The 23,764-nt window shown below is 40.7% G+C and overlaps 1 protein-coding gene across 5 annotated transcripts; it reads right to left on the bottom strand.

The window, feature by feature from the left end:
• Positions 1 to 5,149: 5,149 nt before the first annotated feature.
• MARCH7 (membrane associated ring-CH-type finger 7) lies at positions 5,150 to 23,348 on the bottom strand. 5 transcript variants are annotated; one of them, XM_026038153.1, is made up of 12 exons: positions 23,244 to 23,347; positions 19,675 to 19,831; positions 17,626 to 17,784; positions 16,760 to 16,931; positions 14,941 to 15,108; positions 11,527 to 12,643; positions 11,119 to 11,288; positions 9,953 to 10,062; positions 8,479 to 8,592; positions 7,624 to 7,672; positions 6,730 to 6,771; positions 5,820 to 5,871 (listed from the first exon to the last, which is right to left on the bottom strand). In XM_026038153.1, exons 2-11 carry the CDS (start codon positions 19,819 to 19,821, stop codon positions 6,764 to 6,766), a joined length of 2,214 nt encoding a protein of 737 aa, XP_025893938.1. In that variant the 5' UTR covers positions 19,822 to 19,831; positions 23,244 to 23,347; the 3' UTR covers positions 5,820 to 5,871; positions 6,730 to 6,763. The 5 variants fall into 5 exon arrangements, with proteins under 5 accessions (XP_025893939.1, XP_025893936.1, XP_025893937.1 ...); XM_026038154.1 differs by lacking the exons at positions 6,730 to 6,771; positions 7,624 to 7,672 and having other exon boundaries at positions 5,150 to 5,871; positions 11,527 to 11,680; positions 11,849 to 12,643; positions 23,244 to 23,345; XM_026038152.1 differs by lacking the exon at positions 6,730 to 6,771 and having other exon boundaries at positions 5,750 to 5,871; positions 23,244 to 23,346.
• Between the last annotated feature and the right edge of the window lie 416 nt (positions 23,349 to 23,764).

Raw genomic sequence — 23,764 nt, 5'->3', positions numbered from 1 at the left:
GCAGAGTACAACATGGCCGCCCGGAAGTCCCTTAACGGAAGACTTCAACTCCCAGGATGCCCTGCAAACTAAAACATGGCCACCCGGAAGTTCTGTGACTGAAGACTACAACTCCCAGAATGCCCTACACGGCTTCCCGGAAGCCCCCTGACGAACGACTACAATTCCCGGCATGCAGCGCAAGGCAACATGGGGCATGGTAGCGCGGCCCCGGAAGACTCCCATTCCCGGCAGGCAGAGGAAGCCGGGCTCCATGACGTCTCCCGGGGGCCGGGCCGCTCCGCTCCCTCCGGAGCCCAGGAAGCGCCGCAGAGCCCCAGGGTGCTCCGTGGCCCAGGACTCCCCGCGAGGGCCCTGCCCCGGCGTCCCCGCCCTCCCCAGGACTCCCTCCAGACTGCTCCGACAGCTGCCGCCCCTCCGCAACCGCCCGAGAAGGCCCAAAATAGCTGCTAAAGGCACAGACAGCACCGAAGTCGCCATTGCTCCCCCAACATACAGGACAGGGCCACAGACAGTTAATATCGCTGCATTTTCAAGTCCCCCAACACGGTTCTGTTTCAGGGCCCAACGAAGGACAGTTTCGGTTCAGAAAGAAAAGGCGTGTCCGACTTTCGGACACGCGGTGGCAGCGCGAGCGCTCTGCATCGCTCTGCGCATGCGCGCTGTCCCTTCCCTCTTGCAGTACCGATTTTTGGACACGAGATGGCAGCAGCGAACCCTCCCGACCTCTCTGTGCATGCGCGGTCCTCCTCTTGCATTACCGAATTTCGGACACGCGGTGGCAGCAGCGAACGCGCTGCATCACTCTGCGCATGCGCGCTGCCACCTCCCTCTTGTAGTATTCAACTTTGAACACGCGGTGGCAGGAGTGAGCGCTCTCAACCGCTCTGCGCATGTGTGCTCCCCCCTCCCTCTTGCAGTACCGATATTTGTACACGCGATGGCAGCAGTGAGCACTCTCGACGCTCTGCGCATGTGCGCTCCCCCCTCCTTCTTGCAGTACTGGGATGTGAACACGCGATGGCAGCAGTGAGCACACCCGATGGGCTGCGCATGCGCGCTCCTCTCCCTCTTGCAGTACCAGTGTTCGGGCACGCAATGGCAGCAGCGAGCGCTGACAACCGCTCTGCGCATGCGCGGTCAGCATTCCTTCTTGCAGTACTCTAGGACACGCGGTGACAGCAACGACCGCTCTGCGCATGCGCGCTCCCCCTTTCTCTTGCAGTACCCGATGTCAAACACGCGATGGCAGCAGCTAACGCTCCCGACCGCTCTGCGCATGTGCGTTTCCCCCCCCCCCCCTTCCTCTTGCAGTACCCAACGTCGAGCACGCGATGGCAGCAGCGAGCCCTCCCCACCGCCTGCGCATGCGCGCTTCCCTTTCTCTTGCAGTACCTTTTCTGGACACACGAAGGCAGCAGCGAGCGCTCCTCACCGCTCTGCGCATGGGCGCTCCCCTCCCCTTGCAGTACCCAACGTCGGACACGCGATGGCAGCAGCGAGCGCCCCGACCGCTGTGCGCATGCGCGCTCCCCCCCCCCCGCAGTACCCAATGTTGGGACACGTGGTAGCTTCAGCGAGTGATCGCCAGCCTTCTGCGTATGCCCACCGTCCCCTCAGAAGACAGTGCTTATTTTCTCACATGTGACTGGAGCAGTCATCGCTGTAAAAGCGATGTGCACTTTAATCCCTGCTCCCCAGCCTCTACTGTTGTAGTACCGACTTCCCGACACATGGGATCGTCAGCGAGCGCTCTCGACGGCTCTGCGCATGCGCGCTCCCCCACCCTCTTGAAGTACCGAATTTCGGACACGAGATGGCAGCAGCGAGCTCTCCGACCGCTCTGCGGGTGCCTGCTCTCCCAATCCTCTTGCAGTACGCATATTCGGACATGCGATGGCAGCAGAGAGCCCTCAAGGGTGTTCTGCGCATGCTCGGTCACGTAGCTCGTTGCAGTATCGATTTTCGGACACGCGATGGCAGCAGCGAGTTTTCCCTGTCCCTATGTGAGTGCTTAACCCCACTTGCCCCCCCACCACCTATGTGTAGTATCAGTTTTCGGACACTGATACTTTCCGCTTTCCTGCCGAGCACGCTCGGTCGCTCTGCGCATGCGCGCCCCGCCCCATTGGTGTAGCCCTTGCACCCGCGATGTCAGCACCGCGCGCTCCCTGAGCACTCTATGCATGCTGTCGTCTCCCCCCTCCCAACTTGCAGTAACAGCTTCTGGCACGCAATGGCAGTTCCGCACTCCCAAAGTGCACTAGTCCTGCATCCCCTGCCTTGACTTTGCTCTACTGAGTTAGTGATATAAGGCAACTGGAGGCCTCCAGCCTCATTAGCGTAATTTTTTTTCCACTCCATTGTGCTTTAGGGAGAAGCCTGGGGCCTTGCTCATTTTTCTGTCACTGTGATCCAATTGTTTTGATTTGCATGTTTTTTTCTTTTTTAAAGGGATCATATTGAAGTTGCTATTAGGGTTTAAATAATAGGAACCGATTATTTTTATATAGAAAGATATTTTTTCTCCACTCTCAACCTCGCCTAAAGCAGACAGCCTCTTCAAAGGCAGCTGCAGGAACAATGCTGCCATCCAGTCATTTCTAAGAGCTTAATATGACATTTGCCCATCTTGAGTTGTTCTCAAAATGGGCATACTCATGCCACCTTTAGTTGCAGTACCACTTTTTTAGATAGGCCAGTACCCCAGTCATCCATCTGAAAATGTAGGATGCATGCATGTAATTCTTTTGCAGAACTAGTTTTTGGCACGTAATGGCAACAGTAAGCATCCCTTAATGCTCTGCGCACATGTACCCCCACTGCTTACCAGTACTGGAGGAAGGCGGTATGCAGCATCGTCCCCTACAGGTGACATGTGTGCTACTTTTCATGTTCATTTTTTTGTCTGTTTTTATTTTTTTAAACAGTGACTATACTCCAATGGCTATTAGTTTGTGAAAAATGAGGACTTGAGCTTTTATATAGATACGCATATTTCCACCAGCCTTACCTGGCCTGAAGTGGGCAGCTTCTTCTAAGGCTGCTGCATGAAAAATGACACCCAGTCTGACCTTGTCATTTCTAGGAGGTTAATATCATGTCTGTCAAGTCTCAAGCAGAAGTCAAAATTGCCACACTAGTACCCCCTTGCATTGCTGTACTGTCTACCTTGATAGGTGTCTACCTTGACTTCAGCAAGGCTTTTGACACCATGTCCCATAAAATACTCATAGGAAAGCTCTGAAAGTTTGGACTGGACAGATGGACAATGAGGTGGATTGAGGACTGGCTCAATGGCAGAGCTCAGAGAGTGAAAGGGTAAATGGTGAATCCAATTGGCATCCCTCAGAGGTCAGTACAGGGCGCAATGCTGTTCAACTTGTTCTTCAGTGATTTGACATCCTCAGCAAGCCTGGGTGGAGTGGTCAACACTCCAGAGGGCTGTGCTGCCAGTCAGCGGGACCTGGACAGGCTGGAGAGTTGGGCAGAGAGGAACCTCATGAGGTTCAATAAAGACAAGTGCAGGGTCCTACACCTGGGCAGAAATAACCCCAGGCATCAATACAGCTTAGGGGTTGACCTGCTGGAGAGCAGTGCCACAGAGAGGGACCTCAGTGTCCTGGTTGACATCAAGTTAAACATGAAGTAGCAGGGGCCTCAGGACCAAGGAGACCGACGGGATCCTGGCTGCATCACAAGGACATTGGCAGCAGAGCAGGGAGGGGATCCTGTTCCTCTGCTCAGCTCTAGTGAAGTCACACCTGGAGCTAGACTCCCCAGGACAAGAGGGACATGGAGCTTCTGGAGAGGGTCCAGCATAGAGCGACAGAGATGATTAAGGGACAGGAGCATCTGTCTTATGAGGAAAGACTAAGCGATTGGGGATGAGATCCAGTCAAGTCCTCCTTTCTGCAGGAAAGGAGGCCAGGGCTGACAGGGAGAGAGCACAATTCTTTCCCCATAGTGACTTCAGACATTTTTTGGCAGCATTTCTGGCAGCATGGAGCAGCATCACTCTTTTTTCCTCAGTTGTACTACACTCCTACTAAGCTACCAGACTTGTCTAGAGTGGCAGTCTGTCTCTTGAAGCAAATTTGCTCTAAACTCTGCAACTACTTAAACTGCTTACCTCCAACAGTGCTACTTGATTTTTTAAAAAAAAGAACAAGGGGGGGGATGAAAAAATGGCCTTCAAGTCATAGCCTTATTAGGCTATGAATGCCCTCCTTCACAACTAGCTCTAGTGAGTACATATGAAATATTCAATAGTTCAGTGTCTCAGTGTCTGATGTTGGCCTAAGTTATACCAACTAATTCAAAAGAAAAAAGGGTTTTTTTTCTTTTTCTTTTTCCTTTTTTTTTTTTTTCTCCTATAAATCCAAGCTGAAGTTCTTCAGAAGACAACCACCTTCACAGACTTTGGGGCTTGGGTTTTTTCAAATGGTGTCCCGGGAAAACATGATCACCACGCACATACACACACACACACCACACACTGTAATGCAAATACATGATGCTAAGGGTTACCACAATGTGCACAGAGGCACGCAACTTTATAGTGTCCAACTTCAAGTCTTAGTGATGACAGCCTAGCTCCTGTACTGCTTGCAGTTAATTCTTAAAATGTCAAGTACGTTTATTTCTCACAAGCTTGCTTACACCTAACTGATGTAATAAAAAGACAAGTTCAAGGCCATCATCATACCATTCTCTTCACAGTTACAGATCATTACTACAATCATTAAGAAAAGCCACCATAACTACTAATAGCAAATAGAATCCTAACTTCGTTCATAAAAAAAAAAAGGCTTCTTTAAAAAAGACCAGAAAAAAGTTTAAATATCTGTTACAAATGTGAATTCACAGACATTAGTAAGAGGTACCACATATTACAGCCTTCTAAGCTTTCAAGTTTATATTCTGGTAAACATCCATGTTGTGGACAGGAGAGAGAGAACACCACCAGTAGAGGTGCATACTTCATTATCTTTATTTATAAAGAAGTGACAACACTAGAAAACACATTGATAACCAGTGCTTTGAACAGTTAAGGTGGCATCTAAAAAAGACTGATTGAACGAAACAACTTTAAGGTTTTATCAAGTTGCATATCTGCCAGGAATGGTGAAATGCAAGACTTTACATCTGAATATTCCACAACGGAATAGCCACATGATATCAAATATAATCTCCAGTTTCATAACCAGTTCATAAAAAAAATCCATCATCAATTGCTAGAAGTCCACAAGTTCTTATTGCTTTTTGAGTGAAACACACTTCAAATAAACTGAAAACCAAACAATCTTTACAGTGTCTTACTTATCTTCCTGCTCATCTGATGTTAACACTGCAAGCAATCAGTTATGACACAGAGGCATTAACAAAAAATTAAGCACAAGGATATTCCCCACATCCCACCCTCCCCACCCCCCAAAACCCACAATTACCACTTAGTGCAGTAGAGGAGTAAAACTTCGTAGATAAAACCAGAAACCTGACTACAATAAGAAGGGAGCATGAAGGGAATTACATCTTAAATATTTAAAATTTGAAGTTCTTCAAAATAACGCCTATCATCCCATGATTTAAAAAGGGAAGTTGCTTTATATATCTAATTCTTACACATGCTGAGTAGTTCTCAAGTCCACTGAGTTCCACTTGGCAGCAGTTGATTTTGAATTCAACAATGCTTCAAAAACTACAGTAATACTTAATGCTCATTTTACTAAAGAAAGCAAGAAAATAAATGCACATTGATGTTTTTCTTTGCCAGCTCAACATCTCCACAGCACTTCCACTGCCATAAGCAGTACTAAGCAGTGTCAAAAGTTCTACCAGCATCACTGTCTTCAGAATCGTCCTCAGAAGCTGTTGAAACAACACAGTATAATCAGAAGACTTCATAAAGGACTGTGAAATGGAGAATTACTTCACTTTTAGTTTAAGTTGAATAGTAGAAATAAAGATAATTTTAAAATAAAGGACATTACAAATAACTAAAATCCTAAAAATCTTTTAAATATTAATTATTCAGCTTAATTTTAAACAACTTCCATGTCTGAAGATGTAGCATTTTAAAACTCAAACCGCATATTACCAGCTGAGGTGGTAATACCTTCCTACTCTTCCTCAATAATAAAAGGAAGAGCATGTAAATATACCATGGACTGAACTTTTATGTAACATTTATAGTGAGCAATTCCAACAGTAGTAACAGTAGAGCCATGACAGCTGCACCCAACCCAAAAGTGATTCATAGTTAATTACTTTCACAATAAAATTCTGGAAATCTTCAATACTGTAAAAAGACTATCTATTAAAAGCAGTAGAAACTCCTCTCCCCACCCCATCCCTTATTTCAGTGTCCAAAATGAACATGAATTCTTTGTATTCAAAATGAACATGCACCCTGAATCCTTGTAAGGATTTCCTTATGAGACAAATTTAAAGAACAATGCACACTTGTCAACTGTGACAAAAAGTCATCACGAACATCTCCAATAAGTTTGTAATGTGTTATCTTGGTGTAACAGGCATTTTAATCGTCCTCTTGAGCAAGCTCTGTTTTCAAGAAAGTTTATGCACCCAAGAGCCAAAGTCAAATTCTGACTATAGAGGGATGTATGGTCTGTCCTGTCACATCTGCAGTCCCTCCAAAATGCTTCTTAAAAAGGAAATTGTCTGAAATGTCACTGAAAAAGTAAGTTTTACTTCAGTATTCCTCACCTGTAAGTTATGTAATGCCTCGCTCAAATATAGATCAAACTGCTGTGTGAAAACAACACTTATTTAGATTATTTTCTACTATAACAAGGAAACACATAAATAAGAAGCTCTCACCTACATAGTTAACCTTTATTATATGAAATATTAGTTACCTAATGCCCTGAATATAGAAATAATCAATTGCTTAAGCTAAAGGAAAACTTATTTCCTTTGACAGCACCTCCTATTGTACTCCCAAGTACCAAGTTTTATGGACTGAAGGATCAATTCATATACAAACTTTACATGTCGAGGGGGACAGATCGGCAGAAGTGAACTAGAAAAATAAGTAGTCCAAAGTATCTTTCCATTGCCTATTCATAATGATCAGAAATAATGCTTAGATGCAGCTTGCGCTTACCAGAATTCAGTACCTACTCATGAGCAGAACCCCAATGAAGGTCTCATACAATGAGAAGTAGACTAATCCTTTGTAAAAGTTGGCAACTGTTAAATGTGATTCCAAAAGTGGATAATTCCAAGTACTATGATCATTAACTACAGTCCAATTCAGTCCAAAACACTGCTTTCCTACTAGGACTCATGTTAAGTGCTACAGACCAATGGTCACCACCAGTTCCATAACTAGAACCAAAATAACTAAACTGTAGCTAGTGAAGGATCTTTGTATCACTTGTAGAAGACATTCTTCAGTCCCATCTGTGGTCAGGAAATCAATCATGGAAAATAAAATCATTTCTTCTCCAAAATAATTCTACTAAAACTGGGGAAAAAGCACTATTGGGTAAAGTGGGTTTTTTTAGAGACTAGATTTGGCAGTATGAATCTTGTCAGTGGGGACGGTATCCATTCAATTTTGAGTGAATCTAATGGGGGCAGGGGAGAAACACCTACTTTCAATATCTTCCATATGTGCCTGAAGAGTTCTTGCAAGGTTAATAAACTAGAAACAAGGCAGAGAAAAAGTAGTTTAAAAGTTGCAAAGTTATTCGCGGAAATTTGCAACAAGTTAGTAGAGAAGGCTTCTTTTTTTCAGTAGTATCATGCTCCCAAAGACTTACACCATGTCCCTTATCCTAACCCATTTGCCCAATTTACAAAATCAATATAAAATGTATTAAAAGACCCACATTAAACTTCAAATTGCTATTATGCAGTAATATCAGTTTCCAGTCTATGTCAAATGTTTCTGCCAGTAGTTAATGGCATCATCTTCATGTTGTATAGTCTGTAAAACACATCTATTTTTTTCATATGAAAAATTGCCAGTTTTACAAAAATCAACTCTTTCTATAAATTATAATGCAGAGAAATGAAATCATGCCAGTTAAGGTGCAAGTATCATGTAAAAATACATTTAAGTAAACATTTTAACTAATGCTAGTAAATTACACTGCAGCTAGTCAACTTTAGAATGCCACGCTGAAGTATATATTTAGGGCCCAATCCAGTAGACAAAGGTTCCAAGGTCCACACCTTTGCAACACGGAATGGCAGAATGAAAGAATGTGACAAATATTTTCAGCTGCATGTCTTACACAGAAGAATGGTAACCCCTAGTTTCATATAAGTTCACTATAATCATGATATCTGCAGAGGTATTCAGTTACCAATAACCTTGACAAAAGTGATTTTGCCCATATTACCTGCAGTCAAGTAGTACCTTTCATTTCTAAACACACAGGGTGTTCCTAAAGTACAGAAGTCTATAGTTGAGCAATCCACTCCATAAAATAAATGCATACTTACTCTGACCCGTGTGCTGGCCTCGCTTGCAGATCCTAGCATATCAGAAAAGCGCTGTTCACATAAGTGTAACAACACTACAAGGTAGAGACCAGAGCTGATGAATTCATAGTCTGCCTTAAAAGTAGATCAAAAGAAATTTTCAAAGTGTTAGTAATGTGCCTCCATATGTAATTCAAGAAACAGAACTAGAACCAAGTTTTCTTCAAAGCATTATACAATTACTCCTCAGTTGCTTCGAGAAAAAATACAGAACGACTGTTAAAAAGCTATTATAGTTGGGGCTCTTTTTGCTCACCCAAGACCTAATACGTTATCTCTGAAGTTAGATAGAATGACTTTCACAAATGAGTTCTAAGGCAATATATCTAGTCCACATGCAAGAATCCAAGGATCAGAGTATAATATCAGGTGTAAGAATTACTTAAAAAAAAAAATGCAGAAAACTACAATGCTTTGCTAGCAGCCACTGAAAAGCCACCCATGCCTTAGATAAAGAAAATAAGAAGAAAATATTAAAGGAATGTTACGTTCTTATAAATATTCTGAGAAACGATTCTTTCTGCTAACACAAAAATTTACAAAATGCTATTGCTGATTTTACAGAGGAGCAATTTTACTTTAGGAACAAGTTCTAAAGCTCTTCCGCTTCTATCAGGGTACACTGACATAGTCACCAATACTCAGCACTGTAAAAATATTTCATGGTACTATCAAGAAAAATGTATTCATAAGCCAGTCCAAGTACATGGAACTCAAAAATGGAAATGCAGTTAAGATACCTTTCTCTAAACAATAAGGAAGCTCAAGGGTTATGTTTACCTAATTTACACTTTAACTTGTCAGGTAGGTCTTTTTACATTCACAGAACCCAATTCAGAGGCATGAGAAAAACCTCTGAATAAAGTTCACTAAAATAACCCCAGCCTTTGTTAAACATTCATTAAAGAAAAAAACTAGTCCTTCTAAGATGCTGCATTTTATATACACAGAGTAATATGGGCCTTAAAGGAATAGCTGCGAGCTTTGTTATAAAGTGTTAGTCACTACTACTCTAAAAGACATGATGAAGTTTTTAACGGCAGTTTTAAAGTAAGTTTTTAAATTGTGCTTAAAAATAGTTACATGGAAAGCCAAGACACCACTAAAAGAACCTGAAACTCAATCTAATTCTATTCAATTTAATAACTATTTCCACTGCACCTATATGGCAGGCACTGGGCTGAAAGCTAGATGATACATCTGCAAATATGAAAATAAGAGATATTACACTTACTGAAAACTCAGAAATGAGAAGCACAGCACGAAGATAGATTTGTCTGAGTATAGAGCAGAAAAAAATCTATTCCACGTTTACATTATTTCATGTGCACAGCAGTCCCTTTGAGAAGGACAAGCATTTTCTTTCTGCAAGGAAAAAACAGCTACCCTCCCAGCACTAACCCAACACTTACCAAATTAGGCAAAATATACTAACTTGTTCATTTGCATGTGCCCTATAGAGTTCATGAATATCAAAGTCTTCAAGATTAAGATGCAACTTCTCTTTACACAGTTCACAAGTAGTTACTGCTTCCAAAGAAGAACCTGGTGTGGAAGGAAAAATTGTGAAAAGCCAGTAAAAAAAAAATCCTAAATGTCAGACAAGAGTATGCCCATATTATAAACTAAAACTGATTCTTGACTTTATCTTGAATATCAAGAACAGAGGAAAACGTTTCTGACAGCAATGTAGTGAGTATCTCTTACTGCCAGAATTTTAATACTACAGAATGTTTGTTCTCCATCAAATTCTATTTATTTTTCTCATGTTTTATCTGGATACTCTTACTGAAAGTCTTGCATAAGGAAAAAGTGTGATTTAGGCTCTTTGATTTCTACAGTATAATCCAAATGTACCCAGGAGTACTAACAACAAGATGCAATTTTTATTATTATGTAGAAGTATCAGATTTAAAACAAGCTGCTCCACAAGTAACATTAAAAAAAGCAAGCTAATGGTGGATTTGGATCATATACTTGTTAACTGGCATGTAAGCAGCTGCATTCATATATTTTAAGTAGCTGTTGGCTGAGACTTTGCACGCATTCCTAATTAGATGTGGGCTCTTTGATATTGAGTGAAGTAAACAGATGCCAGCATCTTCCTTCAGTCTGTACCAAGCCCTCCATTCGCCTTCTACCAAACTGCCTATCTTCAGTCACAGTAATTCTACAAACTATAAAGTCTTCAAGGAATTTGATGGTTATTAGAAAACATTTCTACAATGAGCAGTTTCCAAAAGGTTGCTTACAAATAACTACATGCACTTTGATGAAACATTTTAAACAAGTAGTTTTAGCTGCTCTGAACAGGAGCTATCCAATCTCAACAAGCAAGACTTACTTAAGTATGATTACACATCCCCTCCCMCCCACCCACTCACTTTAAGATCCTTATCACTCTGCTCAAAACAGCCTGTCTCCAGTTCTTAGTAATAACTAGAGCTGCTGGCACCGGGTGAAAAAAGCTAGTTCTACAGATGCCCTCCCTAAATCAACTTCTGTATTTTTCAAAGAAATGACATTAATATTAGTAAGGGTCATCTTACTCAAAAGTTCCCAGTGTAACTGGAAGCTATCTTAGTCTAAATCCAGCTTTACCTGAATTAATCTTGGACTGCAGCCACTTTTTCATGCATTCCTGGTGAACATACTGCAGACTTCCAGTACATTTGCATGGCTCTATCAAGAGGTTGTTAGAATTTGCAGAAGACATCTGACAGATTCTGCACAAGTCACCCTCTTCATCTTCAGAATCTTCTAAAAGCAGGCTGAATAGGAAAAAAAGATCAATAAATGCTGTGGCACATTTAATGTAAGTCTTTTCTTAGTAACAACTCCCATCATTAAACAGTTCTGAGATATCTAAGAAAAAATGTCGCTTAGGACAACAGGACTGAGATGCAACCTTCTCTTAACAAAAGGTTCTTTTCAACATCAAGGTTACAGGAAACCCTCTCATGCTAATGAAGGTACATTTTATTATCTGTCAAAAGCATACCAATTTACCTCTCTTTAATTTTCTGGAGTCTTTCTGGATCTCTTGAAGGCGGTATTTTAGACTTGTCACTTTCTTGTCCATCAGATTGATTCCAGCCAGTGGGAATAATATCTACAGTTATCATAAGATTGTCAGATAGACTGCTTCCTAATGTTGGAGGCACTGCAAAGCGAAAGAGAGAACCAGGCAGAATTCCAGAATGTCTCCTACTGTGGGTTGAATCTGGTGGGGAAGCAGTAGCTGTAGGGATACCAGATACTGCAGGTGTTGGTGGCCTGTTAACAGAAGCCCTAGGAGGGCTATCTGACTCTTCAAGAGATGTCTCCTCACCTGACTCTCTCCTTCTGAAGACATGTTGTGATCTAGCAGGTGCATCAGAGGCAGAGATCCTTGCCGATTCATCTCTTCCTTCTCTCCTCCTTCTAGAGAAGAGAGGTGTACATCTGTTCCTCAAAGATGATGATAACCAGGATCCTGTGCTCCTACTTTCAGAATCTGGTCTGTAACTTTCCCCGTCAGAGTCAGAGTTATGATTTTGTGAAACTCCTGCTAAACCCCATCTTCGTCTAAGAAAACTAAATCCCTGAGAAGCTTCAGATGTCTGAAGTCCTGGAACTTCAGCAGCTGCAGCTGCATTAGTGCTGGACAAGCTAGAAGTTTGAACTCTTGGAACTATGCATGACTCCTCAGAGCCTAATGATCTTGTAGGCAATGAGTCTTGGCTAGATCTTCGTGAGAAAAATGTCGATGACATACTAGATGCTAAACGAGACAGCAGCTGTCTGGTTGTGCGCCTTCCTTCACTATCAGCTGCAGGCCCACTCAGTGAGCTCTGAGCAGATAAAGCCCTTTCAGAACCATCTGAGGAAGGATTTTCATCTCTAATGGCAGTATGAGAAAATTCTGAGTGCATGCTCCTCTGGGGAGATTCCATTCCACCTCTACTTTGCCTTGAAGGATAACTGGATCGTGAAGAGCTCCTATGACAGTCTCTATGGAAAAAAGATGACTGATGATCAGAAGGCAACTGGCGGTTCATGGATGAGTTCAGCCTCAAAGTGCTTAACGTGTTCTCTTTTGGTCTTGCTCCCTGTGCATAAGAAGAGGCAGGCCTGTCGTGATGACCTGTTATGAAAGAGCAGAGAAAAATTAGTATGATGAGACATACCCTATATCAGTATATTAGAAGAGACGGCTCAGAGGGGATATGATTAATATGTATAAGTTCAGGAAGGGAGAATGCAGGGAGGAAGGGGACAGGCTGTTCTCACTGGTGGCCAGCGATAGGACGAGGGGTAATGGCCACAAGCTGAAGCATAAGAAGTTCCGTCTCCAGGTGAGGAGCAACTTCTTTACTGTTAGGGTGACAGAGCAGTGGAACAGGCTGCCCAGGGAGGTTGTGGAGTCTCCTACTCTGGAGGTCTTCAAAACCTGCCTGGATGCCGCCCTGTGCCACATGCTCTAGGTGTGCCTGCTTGAGCGGGAAGGTTGGACTAGATGATCTGTAGAGGTCCCTTCCAACCTTAAATATTCTGAAATATTCTGAAATATTCTGAAATATTCCAGAAGGATAATTCCTAAGTGCCAGTGAAGGACCTGAGTATCTGAAGATTCAGTGATCCTTATTTTAAGGGTTTTTGTTTGTTTGTTTTTTAATTTGGAAGGTAGATTCTAAAGCAGTAATAAATTCACCTACTGGAATTCTATATGCTAAATTGAAATTGGTATATTAAATCTATTTGAATGTAACATCCCTAAAAATCTGCATACTATCGAAGTATGACTCACTCATACAGCAACACAAAGACAGTTAACAATAACCATCTATCAAAAGTTAGAGAAAACTATTTCAGTAAAAAATGAACAAATCAACAACAGCAACAACAAAAAAGCACAGCAAAATACGTAATACCATTAAAAAATAAGTGTCTGTTCTGCCTATAGAACAAGAAAGACAGGTTAATCAAAATTTCAGCAATATAATAGTCACAAGAACACCTGAAACTAGTATGTAGATAAAGGATATATATTCCCCCTCTATTGCAACACAAGTAACCCTGAATCTTCTAGATACTGAAATACGAAGACCTAGAGTCTACTACTTAAAGAGAATAATATATCATTCAGTTTAGATAACAGCACTTTATTTGACAGTTTAAACCAATTTACTTTAAACCAAGAACTGTAGGGGAAGAAAATAAAAGGAGGGGGGTAATATCCTACAAAATATTGCAACTTCCCTTTAGTGTATTATCTGTAAACACTGCATATATATATATATCAGTTTCCTTCCTCAAACCTAGTTTAGTAGATCCTGAGGGAAAAGCACCAATACTCAACAGTACCAGCAGATTAACTTCACAATAGGGAAAATCCTTAAAGTCCTTTCAGTAGTTTAACCGCTTAAGAAATGCAAGTTAATACTAGATACTCTGATATTGAACCCTGTTTTCCCCAAAACCTTTTCTCAAAACCTTTACCTGACAGAATTTTAGAATTTCTGCACTTAAATTACTTTATTTTTATCTCAAAACTGTGGTTTACACTTCTGGCAAATCCTGCAGAAGAAAACATGTCTGCACAGATGCCAAAGCCAGCTACATGGTTTTGAATGTGCAACAGGGAACAAAGCTGGAGTTATTTTCATAGTGCTTCATGGTGGCATGACTGCTGAAGCAACAGTACAGACCGCACAAAAGAAGCCTGCCCACACATCCATTCTCCCTTGCAACACACACATGGCTCCGCCAAACTTAAGTCTTCCACTCATGTAAAGAGACATGGAGTACAATGACAAAATTTTAAAAACTCTTCTGGCAAGACTACAGGAAGCTAATTTCTAATTTTTTCTCCTTGAACCTTTCTTTACCTGTAACAATGGTGATTTTATGTCAGCACTACAAAATAGCACTAATGCATCTGCAAAATGGGCAGATCAAGACTAGTGACTAGGTCCTCTATAGGATAATTACAAAAGACCACAAAAGCCTTAACACAGAGAAGACGAAAACAACAATGCAGTAGTCGACATTACTGCTAACTAGTTAGTTGTCAACGTATCTTTCGCCACAGTGGCATATGGAACTGCAAAGTATGCATTTATTAGATTTTCAGTAGTCTCGCTGCTTTCCCTGAATACTACAGGAAAAAAACCCAAAGACATAATCCAAAGGGGTACCTTTGCAAACAAAACAAATTCTTCCATGAGTCAAATAGCTTTATTTTCACTTATTTTCTCCTATCTTCTCCTAAGGGTCTAAATAGAGACCTTAAGATGAAAACAGAGAGGATGTTTACTGAATATTCGAACTTAGTGGCAAATACTGACACTAGTTTCTTATAAACTAAACGGACTTACAACCTTAATAAAAGCACAGAGAAGCAATCTAAAGGTCTGTAAACTTTCAACTAATAATACTTACATGTTGAAGATGTAAAGTCATTGCTTCTGTGGCTGTGATCCACCAGGTTATTAAGAGATAGATCTGTTCTTCTTTCTAGCTCTCTTCGTTCCCTCACCAGCTCAGTTCCCAGAGAGCCAAGCACCACTGATGAAGACCTGGGAATACGACTATATCTCCAAGAGGAATCTAGAGGAGGGAAAATAAGTAGATCAATAAAAATATAATAACAACAACAACAATAAAAATAATATTAATAGTAAATCCCAGGCTTTTGCAATCAGCAACCATTTAAGAAAAAAGTTAAAGTTGATACTTATACATGTATTCTGGTCATACTGTATTAAGGGCAAGTCTGACAATACAGCTAAGCTGATGGAGAGGCTAGCTGCCAACATGAGGCTAAGGGCAAATAGCACGCTGCTGATGGTGGCACTTACTTGATCTTGCAGTGAGTTTCTTCTGGAAGCTAAACCAGTAATCGTACTTTTCTGATGAAAAGTATGATTACTAAAATGCAATCATACCTTTTTGAAGAGCCAGAGTCATATTTATACTCATGCAGGATTGGAAAGGGGCAAAAAAGCATCTGGCATTTTGATGGTAGCTAATTATTAGGCAGGCTTAGCTTTATGTCAAAGCAACAATTTGAAACTTAGCAAATTCTGCCATTCTAGTCATATTTCTTAAATGCTCCTGAGATTCATTTTCCAGAAAGATATCTGAAGCTTAACACCAGCTTAGGCACAAGTCTTGAAAATAGTGAAAAATACTGTTCCTTGCTCATGTTATGTTATGCTCCTTCTGGACATTAAAAACAACCTCCATCATCTAAATAGAGAACTGTAAATATTTAAGCTGTAAACAAAGCTCTCATTCCAAAAGCTACTCTTCAGCAGTTCTAAAAGAAGTCTACTTTGATGATAATTTTTAATCCAAAACTAAGTAGGAATATTGGTAATGTGGCAACCAACCAATTCACAATGGGATATTTCTCACCTAAGAAGAAACATTAATGTTGGTCATTTTATTAACAAATAAGAAAGCATCTACAGGACTGCAATTTGAGCAGAAATTGACTGACTTATTTGGATGGCTGTGATTACATAAGGAGATGTAAAAGGAACACAGAATCCATTCACAAGGATAATTTGCATAGGTATAAAGGTCTTTTTTAAAATGTTCTAGAAATAATTTCAGGGCAAGATTTTGATCTTTGTTTCCTGGTCTTTTTTTTTTTTTTTTGGTTAGCACATTACATATAACGCATCCAAGTAATACATACTTATTCACAGCCTCAAAGAAAATCTTTCTTCCCTCTGAAAAAAAAATCCCAGCATACCATGCTTATTTTTGCCTAGCATGTAGAATGATCTTAGCCCTAGCAAAAAAAACTTCCTTCCCTGACCCCTGCCAACAGTACTCTAATGTGCCATGGTACTCCATTTCTTGCAACAGAGCTATGTATATATAATGGCTTAAATTCTGCTGCCCCTAAAATATGTAGTTTTACCAATACAAGTTGACTCTTGAAATAGTAACAGTATTCATTACTTCTTTGAAATCTTAAACAACTAGATATATACAAGGCATGAAGTTTGCCTTTACTAAAAATGAAAAAGATATGGAGAATAATTTTGAAATTATACCACATTGATAGCCTTCTTGGTATTTTGAATGAGGATATCGGTATGAAAATAACCTTGTAATGAGAATAATTTCTTAATACTTAAAATTTACTTTGAATTTATTTCAGATTAAGCCTTAAAGCTTGGTAAAGCATCATCTCCCTTAAACAATTCTCATGTCTCCCTTAGACAGTTCTCATTCAGCCTCTCACCTGAAATTGCATTCAAGTTATTGTTTCTCAGAGAAGAGGTAGATGTGCAAGATAGCTTTGGTCTCTTTGAATCGCTGTCTCGCTGCTGGTTATTCAGTCTTGAATATGCTCCCTGAGTTCTCTCAGACTCACCATAACATGCAGATGTAAAATGAGAGGAGGAAGATGTAGACTGAAAAAAACATATTAAAAAAAAAAATCAAACAAACAAACCCATACAATTACGAATACAGGATTTCACATGTGCTTTTTGTAGATTAATATACACAGTGTTAAGCATATACGACTTGCAAAAACAATAAATTTACCTTTAAGAGGCCAAGTCTTTTAAAGAAAAAAAATATTGTAGGATTTACGCTCCTGTCCTTCATTAACATTTTCAAGTTTTATCAAGGCAATCCCACCAACAAAAGTTGGTTTCCGCTGTAATCAGCCTTATTTTGCTTTTTAGATGAATGCAACTTTACAGAGGAAAAAGACATTCGTGGCTAAGTTTACAGGTCTCCATCCAAACATAAAACTAAAGTTAGAACATAAGCTACTCCTATCTAAAAATAGTTAAGTATTCTAAAGCAGAGCCCCAAAAACTATTAAGTTAGTATCATCTGAGCCAACACTATCTTAAGAAAGGTCCCTTAGAAATACCTGATTATCCTAGTCATGATAAAATTTACACTGTTCATTATTCAACTTGTTCTACAGTGTTCATGCATAATCTCCCTCTCCTTTTTTTTTAAATGGAGATTAGAGAGCCATTTGCATCTCAAATCTCAAAAGTATTTCTTAACTGGGAAGGCTGAAGAAAGACTTTATCTAGAGGAATAAATGAATGAATGAGCGAATGAATGAATGAATGAATGTCTTACCAATCTGTTTCTGCTTCCCAAAAATCTACCAGACCGTGGATGATCAAATGTCCCTGAGTAGCGAGTTGGAGAGGATGTTGTAAGCTTCCAAGGAGTTTCATGGGCCTCTCTTTCTCCAATACCCCAGTCTCTACCGGAACCATTCAATACACTTGATTCCTAAAAAACAACATGCTTACATCCACTTTGCAACTCAAAATGACCTCAATATATTTTTTGAAAATTGAATATATGAGAAGATGGTACTAACAAATTTGGAAACTGTTCAGAGAAAGCTTTATGGAAGATACTCAAGAAAATAATGAATCATGCCTTGAAAAGAAACACTGCCAAACAGAAGTATTTCTTTATTCCTCTCCAACAATTTTCACTTTTCCTCATAAAAATATTTTTGCTCTTGCTCCTTACTACTATTCCTTATTGCTCTTGCTTGCTCTTCTGTTGCTCTAAGAAGAAATTTAAGTGGCACATAGCTGTAACTCAAGGTGCAATCCTTTTGCATGCTTTAACGTGTTATTCCTATTTATAGGAATATATATTAGGAATATTTATAACATTCTGTCTTCCAGCAAGAAGACAGAATGACCCCAACGTTCAAGTACAAAATGGTGGAAAAAGTAGTATTTTGAGCCTACTGACAGGATTTGCTTTAACACACATTCTCTGTCCAAGTAAAATGATGGGACAAGTAGATGCGACAACAAATGTAAACTATGCAAAAAAGACTTCATACCCTTCTCAATTTCATAAAAGGGGAGAAAAAAAATCAGTTTGGTCACATACCAATAATTTCACAACATCAATTAATCTCAAGGCCAAGCCTTTTTCAGACTGATACATGGACTGAGCGGGTCCATACATTGCTTTTGCAGTATAGATGGACAGTGAAAAATAGGTAGGAATACAAAATAAAAAAAAAAAAAAAGAAGAGACTTAAAACTACCCTTAAATAGTCTGTTGTCTATATACTAACAAACATAACGCATGCAAGATGCAACAAAGCATGTATAACACACATGGCTGCATACATACTGTGCTAAGAATAGTCAGACAATCCAATACTTGTAAAATTGTTTCTGGGAAAGGAGTTATATAACACAATTTCTGTTACAGTTTGCTAGCAGAAAATCTATTTTTACCAATTTAATAGAAAATATAAACATTAAGATCCAGGACTGAAACAGGCTTAGATCTTTGTGCCCCAAAATTTGATATAAGAGTTGCTGACAGTAACAGAAACAAACAAAAAACAAACAAAACAAAACAGAAAGAAAACCAACAAATTTAAAAAAAAACAACCAAACAACCCTCTTTTGCTTTTAAATTCCTGAAAATTTCTGAAGTAATTTAATCTCTACTTTAATATTCCTTCAAAGGATAAAGTATCTACAGAGTGTCACTTACTCTTTTGAGTACAGCTTCCCCACTCCGACAAGAAGCAATTTGACTACAATGTAAAACACTGGGATATGATACAGCAAAACCCTCACCCCAGTTCTGCTTATCACAGACAAAGTCTAGCTGTATTAACATGCTAACAGTATAACATAAGACTGGAGGTTCTCTTGTTTCTACTACTGCAAAATTTGAAGTACTCACAGCAGTACAGCCTACTGACAACTCTTAGGACTGCAATGTCTTCCTTATGTGTTTTTGCATCACTACCCACAGAGAAAATCCCATTTATCCAGGTTTAAGCCTGCAGTGACTACCGCCTCAACAATGAATCAGTAGTTCCCAGACACCCTTTATTCAACAAGCAGCAGATTGTTAAAACATAAAGTTTTTAAAGCCAAAGCAGAGGTGTGTAAAGACAGCATACCAGAAACTACTAGTTCTAATCTCTGTATTTTGAAATTAATCTTGTGGGGTTTTTTTGTTTGTTTGTTGTTTTTGTGTTGTCTTCCTCCACAAATGCAGGAAACTAGATGGGGTTTTTCCTTATATTTCCCTATTATTTTTCTCTCCTTTTTTTTTTTGTGACAGTCATTAGATGAATAGGTATCTTGAGTGATTTCATACTTTATAGAAACACACAAAAGGCATTACCTGGAATCCAGACTCTAACCTCCGTGAAGACTCTCTTGCACTGTATGCACCAGCTAAACTGCTTCCAGTCACTGTTCTAGATCCTAGAGAAGCACTAGAGGCCTGAACAGATATCCTTCGAGGAATTCTCGAGGGTTTAGACTCCATTCTTCGTATTCTGTATGAGGACACAGTGATTACTTCTTTTAGAAGCAGAGACATACATGTAAAACATACAAAGGTCATTCCAAGTGTGTTGTAATTATGACACATATACACATTTTCAAATTGAGCTTCGGTCTTGTCATGAATCAGTAATATGGAAAAGCAAGTTATTTCCCTAGTTCCCTAAAACAAGATCTCCATGTTAGGAAACCAGGAACAAGGCTCCTCCTCCAACTCTCCTTCAAGTTTTTGAGCTTGATGATACGAAGAATTTAGAGTGGGACTTCTCTGAAGAACTCTGCATCTCTAACACCAACACAAAATGAGCCTGAAAGACTCCTCAGACTTCCCAAATTCTTAAATTCTCTTTCTGCTATTTAGCTGCAACTCAAACATGAGAAGCTGGATTAACGGATCCAGCACGATACCAAGGATAAAAATGTCGCTGCTCTTACTTGACAAAGTGCACTAGCACAATCAGCTTGGTTCTGGGTCACTTTGGTTCAGACAGGTATGGAACCAGTTGAATTAAATAATGACAATCAAACAGCTAGATGTAAAATATATATTTATATATGTATACATACATATATATGTATATATTTATACAAAACATATAAAATATTTTCTTGAAGAAAGCAGGTAAGCTTCTACCAACTGAAATTAACATCCAGATGAACAGGGAGAAAGAAAACAGTAGGCTAAGAGGGGGGAAATTTTAAAAACTGAAACAAATATCACCTAATGTTAATAAAACTTCTTAGGCACCATTTACGGAAGAGACAAAATAAGTCTCTGTTCAGACAAAAAAGGACAGGGTAGTAGTCTTTGGACACTACAGCCAATTAATTTCTGGAAGCTGAAATGGAATTCCAAGATTAGCAAATTAATTCTGCAGGTGTACATAAAAAGACACGAGGCTAATTTTCTCTTCTGGTGCCAACTCCAAGAGGACAATTTTAACAATCTGCTTAATGCCATAAATTAGCAGAAACACTTGTCTTTCGTGATTACCAATCAAACAGACGTCAAAATGATACTATATATAGCATTTGCTTGTTCTCCTTTAGTCAAGGCAATGAAATTCTGCTCAAGAAAACGGGATTTTATCTGCCTTTCAACAAAGTTTGAAAACATAATCTCAAAAAAAAAGCTACTACAAAAAGAATTCCTTACTTTCTGGGCTATTACATAGCTCTTGAAGTACTCTGGAAAAACTAGTTACGAGGCATCTCTACTTTGGCAAGCAATACTAGTGAAAAACCTTGTATTTTTATGTGGTTTTTAACAAAAGATGTGTGCAAAACATTTCAAGCACTGTCAGTAGCAGAAAATTGTTTGAGAAGTGAACATCCTAATAGTTGTTTCTAAATACATAGAAGCATATATGACTTCTACTGATTATGGTTACATAATGAAACATTCACTAAGAATGTAGTAAGCTATCACAGCATGCAGGATAGAGCAAGGTAGTGATCTCATAGTCAAAAACAAATAAAGCACACACTCATTATCATTAAAACCACAATAATATTTGATTGCAAGGGAACATATTTTAAAGGATATTTCAGAATGGAATATTTCACTTGAAAAACATCACCACCTTCAAGGGTTCTTCCTTTTCTTTTTTTTTGAACAAGCACAAAAACACTCAAATTTAAACTTCCTACATTGTCCTTAGCCACAGAGGAATCCAGCAAATCCCAAATGAAAATTATCATACCATAGCAAGTTTTTTTAATGATATAGTACTGTCACCTCAATTTACACAGAAGGTAATGTGGCGGAAAAATACTCAAGCAACTTCTCTAAGGAAAAAATCCAAAATTCTAAGTTGTGTTACAGTCTGAACTGATTTAAAAGCCTGTTGTTGCAAAAAGGAAGGAAATGCTTAATCTTACTGAAATCTGATACCTGCCATGCTGCTCACTAAGCAATCTCAAATCATCTCCCTGGCAAAAGAAAAATACTTCCAGCTTCTCCATAATTTTAACATTTTGATATTACTCATGCTACTATTCAGTAATGACTGGAATTGCTACAAGGCTGATACAAATGTAAAAAATAGCAGAGAAATGGGAATAAGGGGTGAAAAACATTCCTCTTCTCATCAAACTGTTACATCAGTTCAAGCCACGTTATGCAACTCTGCAAACAAACCCCCCATGAAAAAATCTGTCAGCAACTCCTGCATGTCCTGGAATAAAAGATACATGTGATTATGTCTCAAGACCAGGTAAGAAAACAAGTTCTGAAATCAAGCTTTAAATTTAACTTGAAGTTGTACCTGAGACATAGCTGACCAATTTGTATAAGACACAGGGGGGAGGCTGGTATTTTGAACAGCCTATTCTGAGCACACAGCTCTCTTGTCCTGACCTTAATTTGCCATCAATCCAGCTAAAAAACAGCAGATCAACTAGACCTAGCAACCACAGATGGAGACAACAGCAGATAACATCAGATTTGATGGATCTTTGTGGGAGCACAGTTCAAAGTCAGAAAGTAAAAATAAGATAGGCATCAAACAACTAAAATAATTTTAAAGATAATAATAAAAAAGAGGAAGACCTCACTCTGCTGTCTTAAGCCCCCTCTACTGTCATTTCTCTAGACCTGAGCTTTTTTCCTTTACAGGTAATGGTGGGATTTTTTTATATGCTTTCTTATAGAACCATTCATAAGGCTTTCTGTCAAGTAATTGGTGATAAGAATATTAACACGTTCTTCCTCAAGAGCTACCCTGTAAAAATACATATTATGGCAGACAAAGTGGAGTTCGGGGAAAATTCAGCCTGCACAATTCATTGCTCGAGGTTCTTCAGGAAAGGCAGAAGCTGCCTCCAATGTGCCCCAGGATCAGGAAACAATTTACAAGAGCTTCCCATGCTTGAGAACAGTATATTCTGGTATTCTAGCCTGCAAATTCGCACAGCTGCAGCAGCTGCTTCAGAGCACTCAGCTGCTTCCCCAGACCACAGCAAACAGGCTCCAAAAGCGGGTGCTCTCTGCGGCAGCTGGCAGAGGGCACCAGAGCCTTCTCAGGCCGGAAGGCCCAGCTGCCGTGATGGGCAGGCACTCACGGCTTTGCCGCTCCACAAAGACCCCCGTCAGCGCTTCAGGCCAACGCCACGGGACAGTCTGGGCCGGGACGGGCCTAAGGGCAGTTTCGGGCACCCTGTGCCGAATCTGCAACTGGGGGCACTGAAGAGAGGGCATCTCGCAGCAACACAAGCCAAAAAGGCGATCGAGACCACGCAGGCACTGAAATCGCCAAAGGTGCTCGACGGAGGACAGGCTGGAGGAGCTGGGCCCGGCCCTAACCGCAGACAAAATGGTTCCCCTGGCCTGGCACGGAACCGCTCGCCCCACAGCCAGGCGCAGCGCGGGCACCCTCCCCACTGCCTACAGCAGACTGTACTCACTCGCTGTGGCGCGGCCGCAGCCACTCGGCAGCTGAGGAGAGGCCGAGTCGGCCGAGCCGACAGGCGACCGTCCCACCACAACCGCCACCGAAGGCCTCTCGCTGCAACACAATGGCGGCAGCGTCGGGCCTGCAGTGCCAATCACGGGTCGGCCCCGCCCCGCCCAACTCTCGCGAGAAAGGCGGCTCGAGTGGCGGGAGCAGATTGGGGCGGGAGCGGGGAGAACCAAGCGTGTCGTCTCCTCCCTCCCCCCCCCCATCATGGCACTCTTGCCGAAGCGCCGTGCCGAGGCGCCGTGCTTCGCCTCTCCGTGCTGCGGCACGGCTCGCCACCCCGCACCGCGCATCATCTCGCCGTGCTGGCACGCCATGCATCTCCTCACCACGCTGAGCCTCGTCGTGCTTCACCACACCTCCCTGTGCCACATGTCATCTCTCCGCGCTATGGCACACCTCATCACTCCTTGCCATGCCGCACCTTGTCCTGCCAGTACAGTTGGGGCAATGTGAGCAGCCTCTGCA

Source organism: Nothoprocta perdicaria, unplaced genomic scaffold (genome assembly GCF_003342845.1).
Source record: "Nothoprocta perdicaria isolate Ctin4 unplaced genomic scaffold, notPer1 scaffold_203, whole genome shotgun sequence".
Lineage (NCBI taxonomy): Eukaryota > Metazoa > Chordata > Aves > Tinamiformes > Tinamidae > Nothoprocta > Nothoprocta perdicaria.
The sequence above is the reverse complement of the archived record's forward strand: the minus strand, read 5'-3'. Positions and strand labels throughout refer to the sequence as shown.

What these genes read in the sequence shown, in the direction of transcription:
- MARCH7 (XM_026038151.1), bottom strand. Translation starts at nt 19,821, where the DNA reads ATGGAGTCTAAACCCTCGAGAATTCCTCGAAGGATATCTGTTCAGGCC. An exon ending in TGACTTTACATCTTCAACAT is followed by an intron (nt 12,644 to 14,940) that starts GTAAGTATTATT and finishes CTTTCATAACAG; the next exon opens with GTCATCACGACAGGCCTGCC. An exon ending in GCAGTCCAAGATTAATTCAG is followed by an intron (nt 10,063 to 11,118) that starts GTAAAGCTGGAT and finishes CTTCCACACCAG; the next exon opens with GTTCTTCTTTGGAAGCAGTA.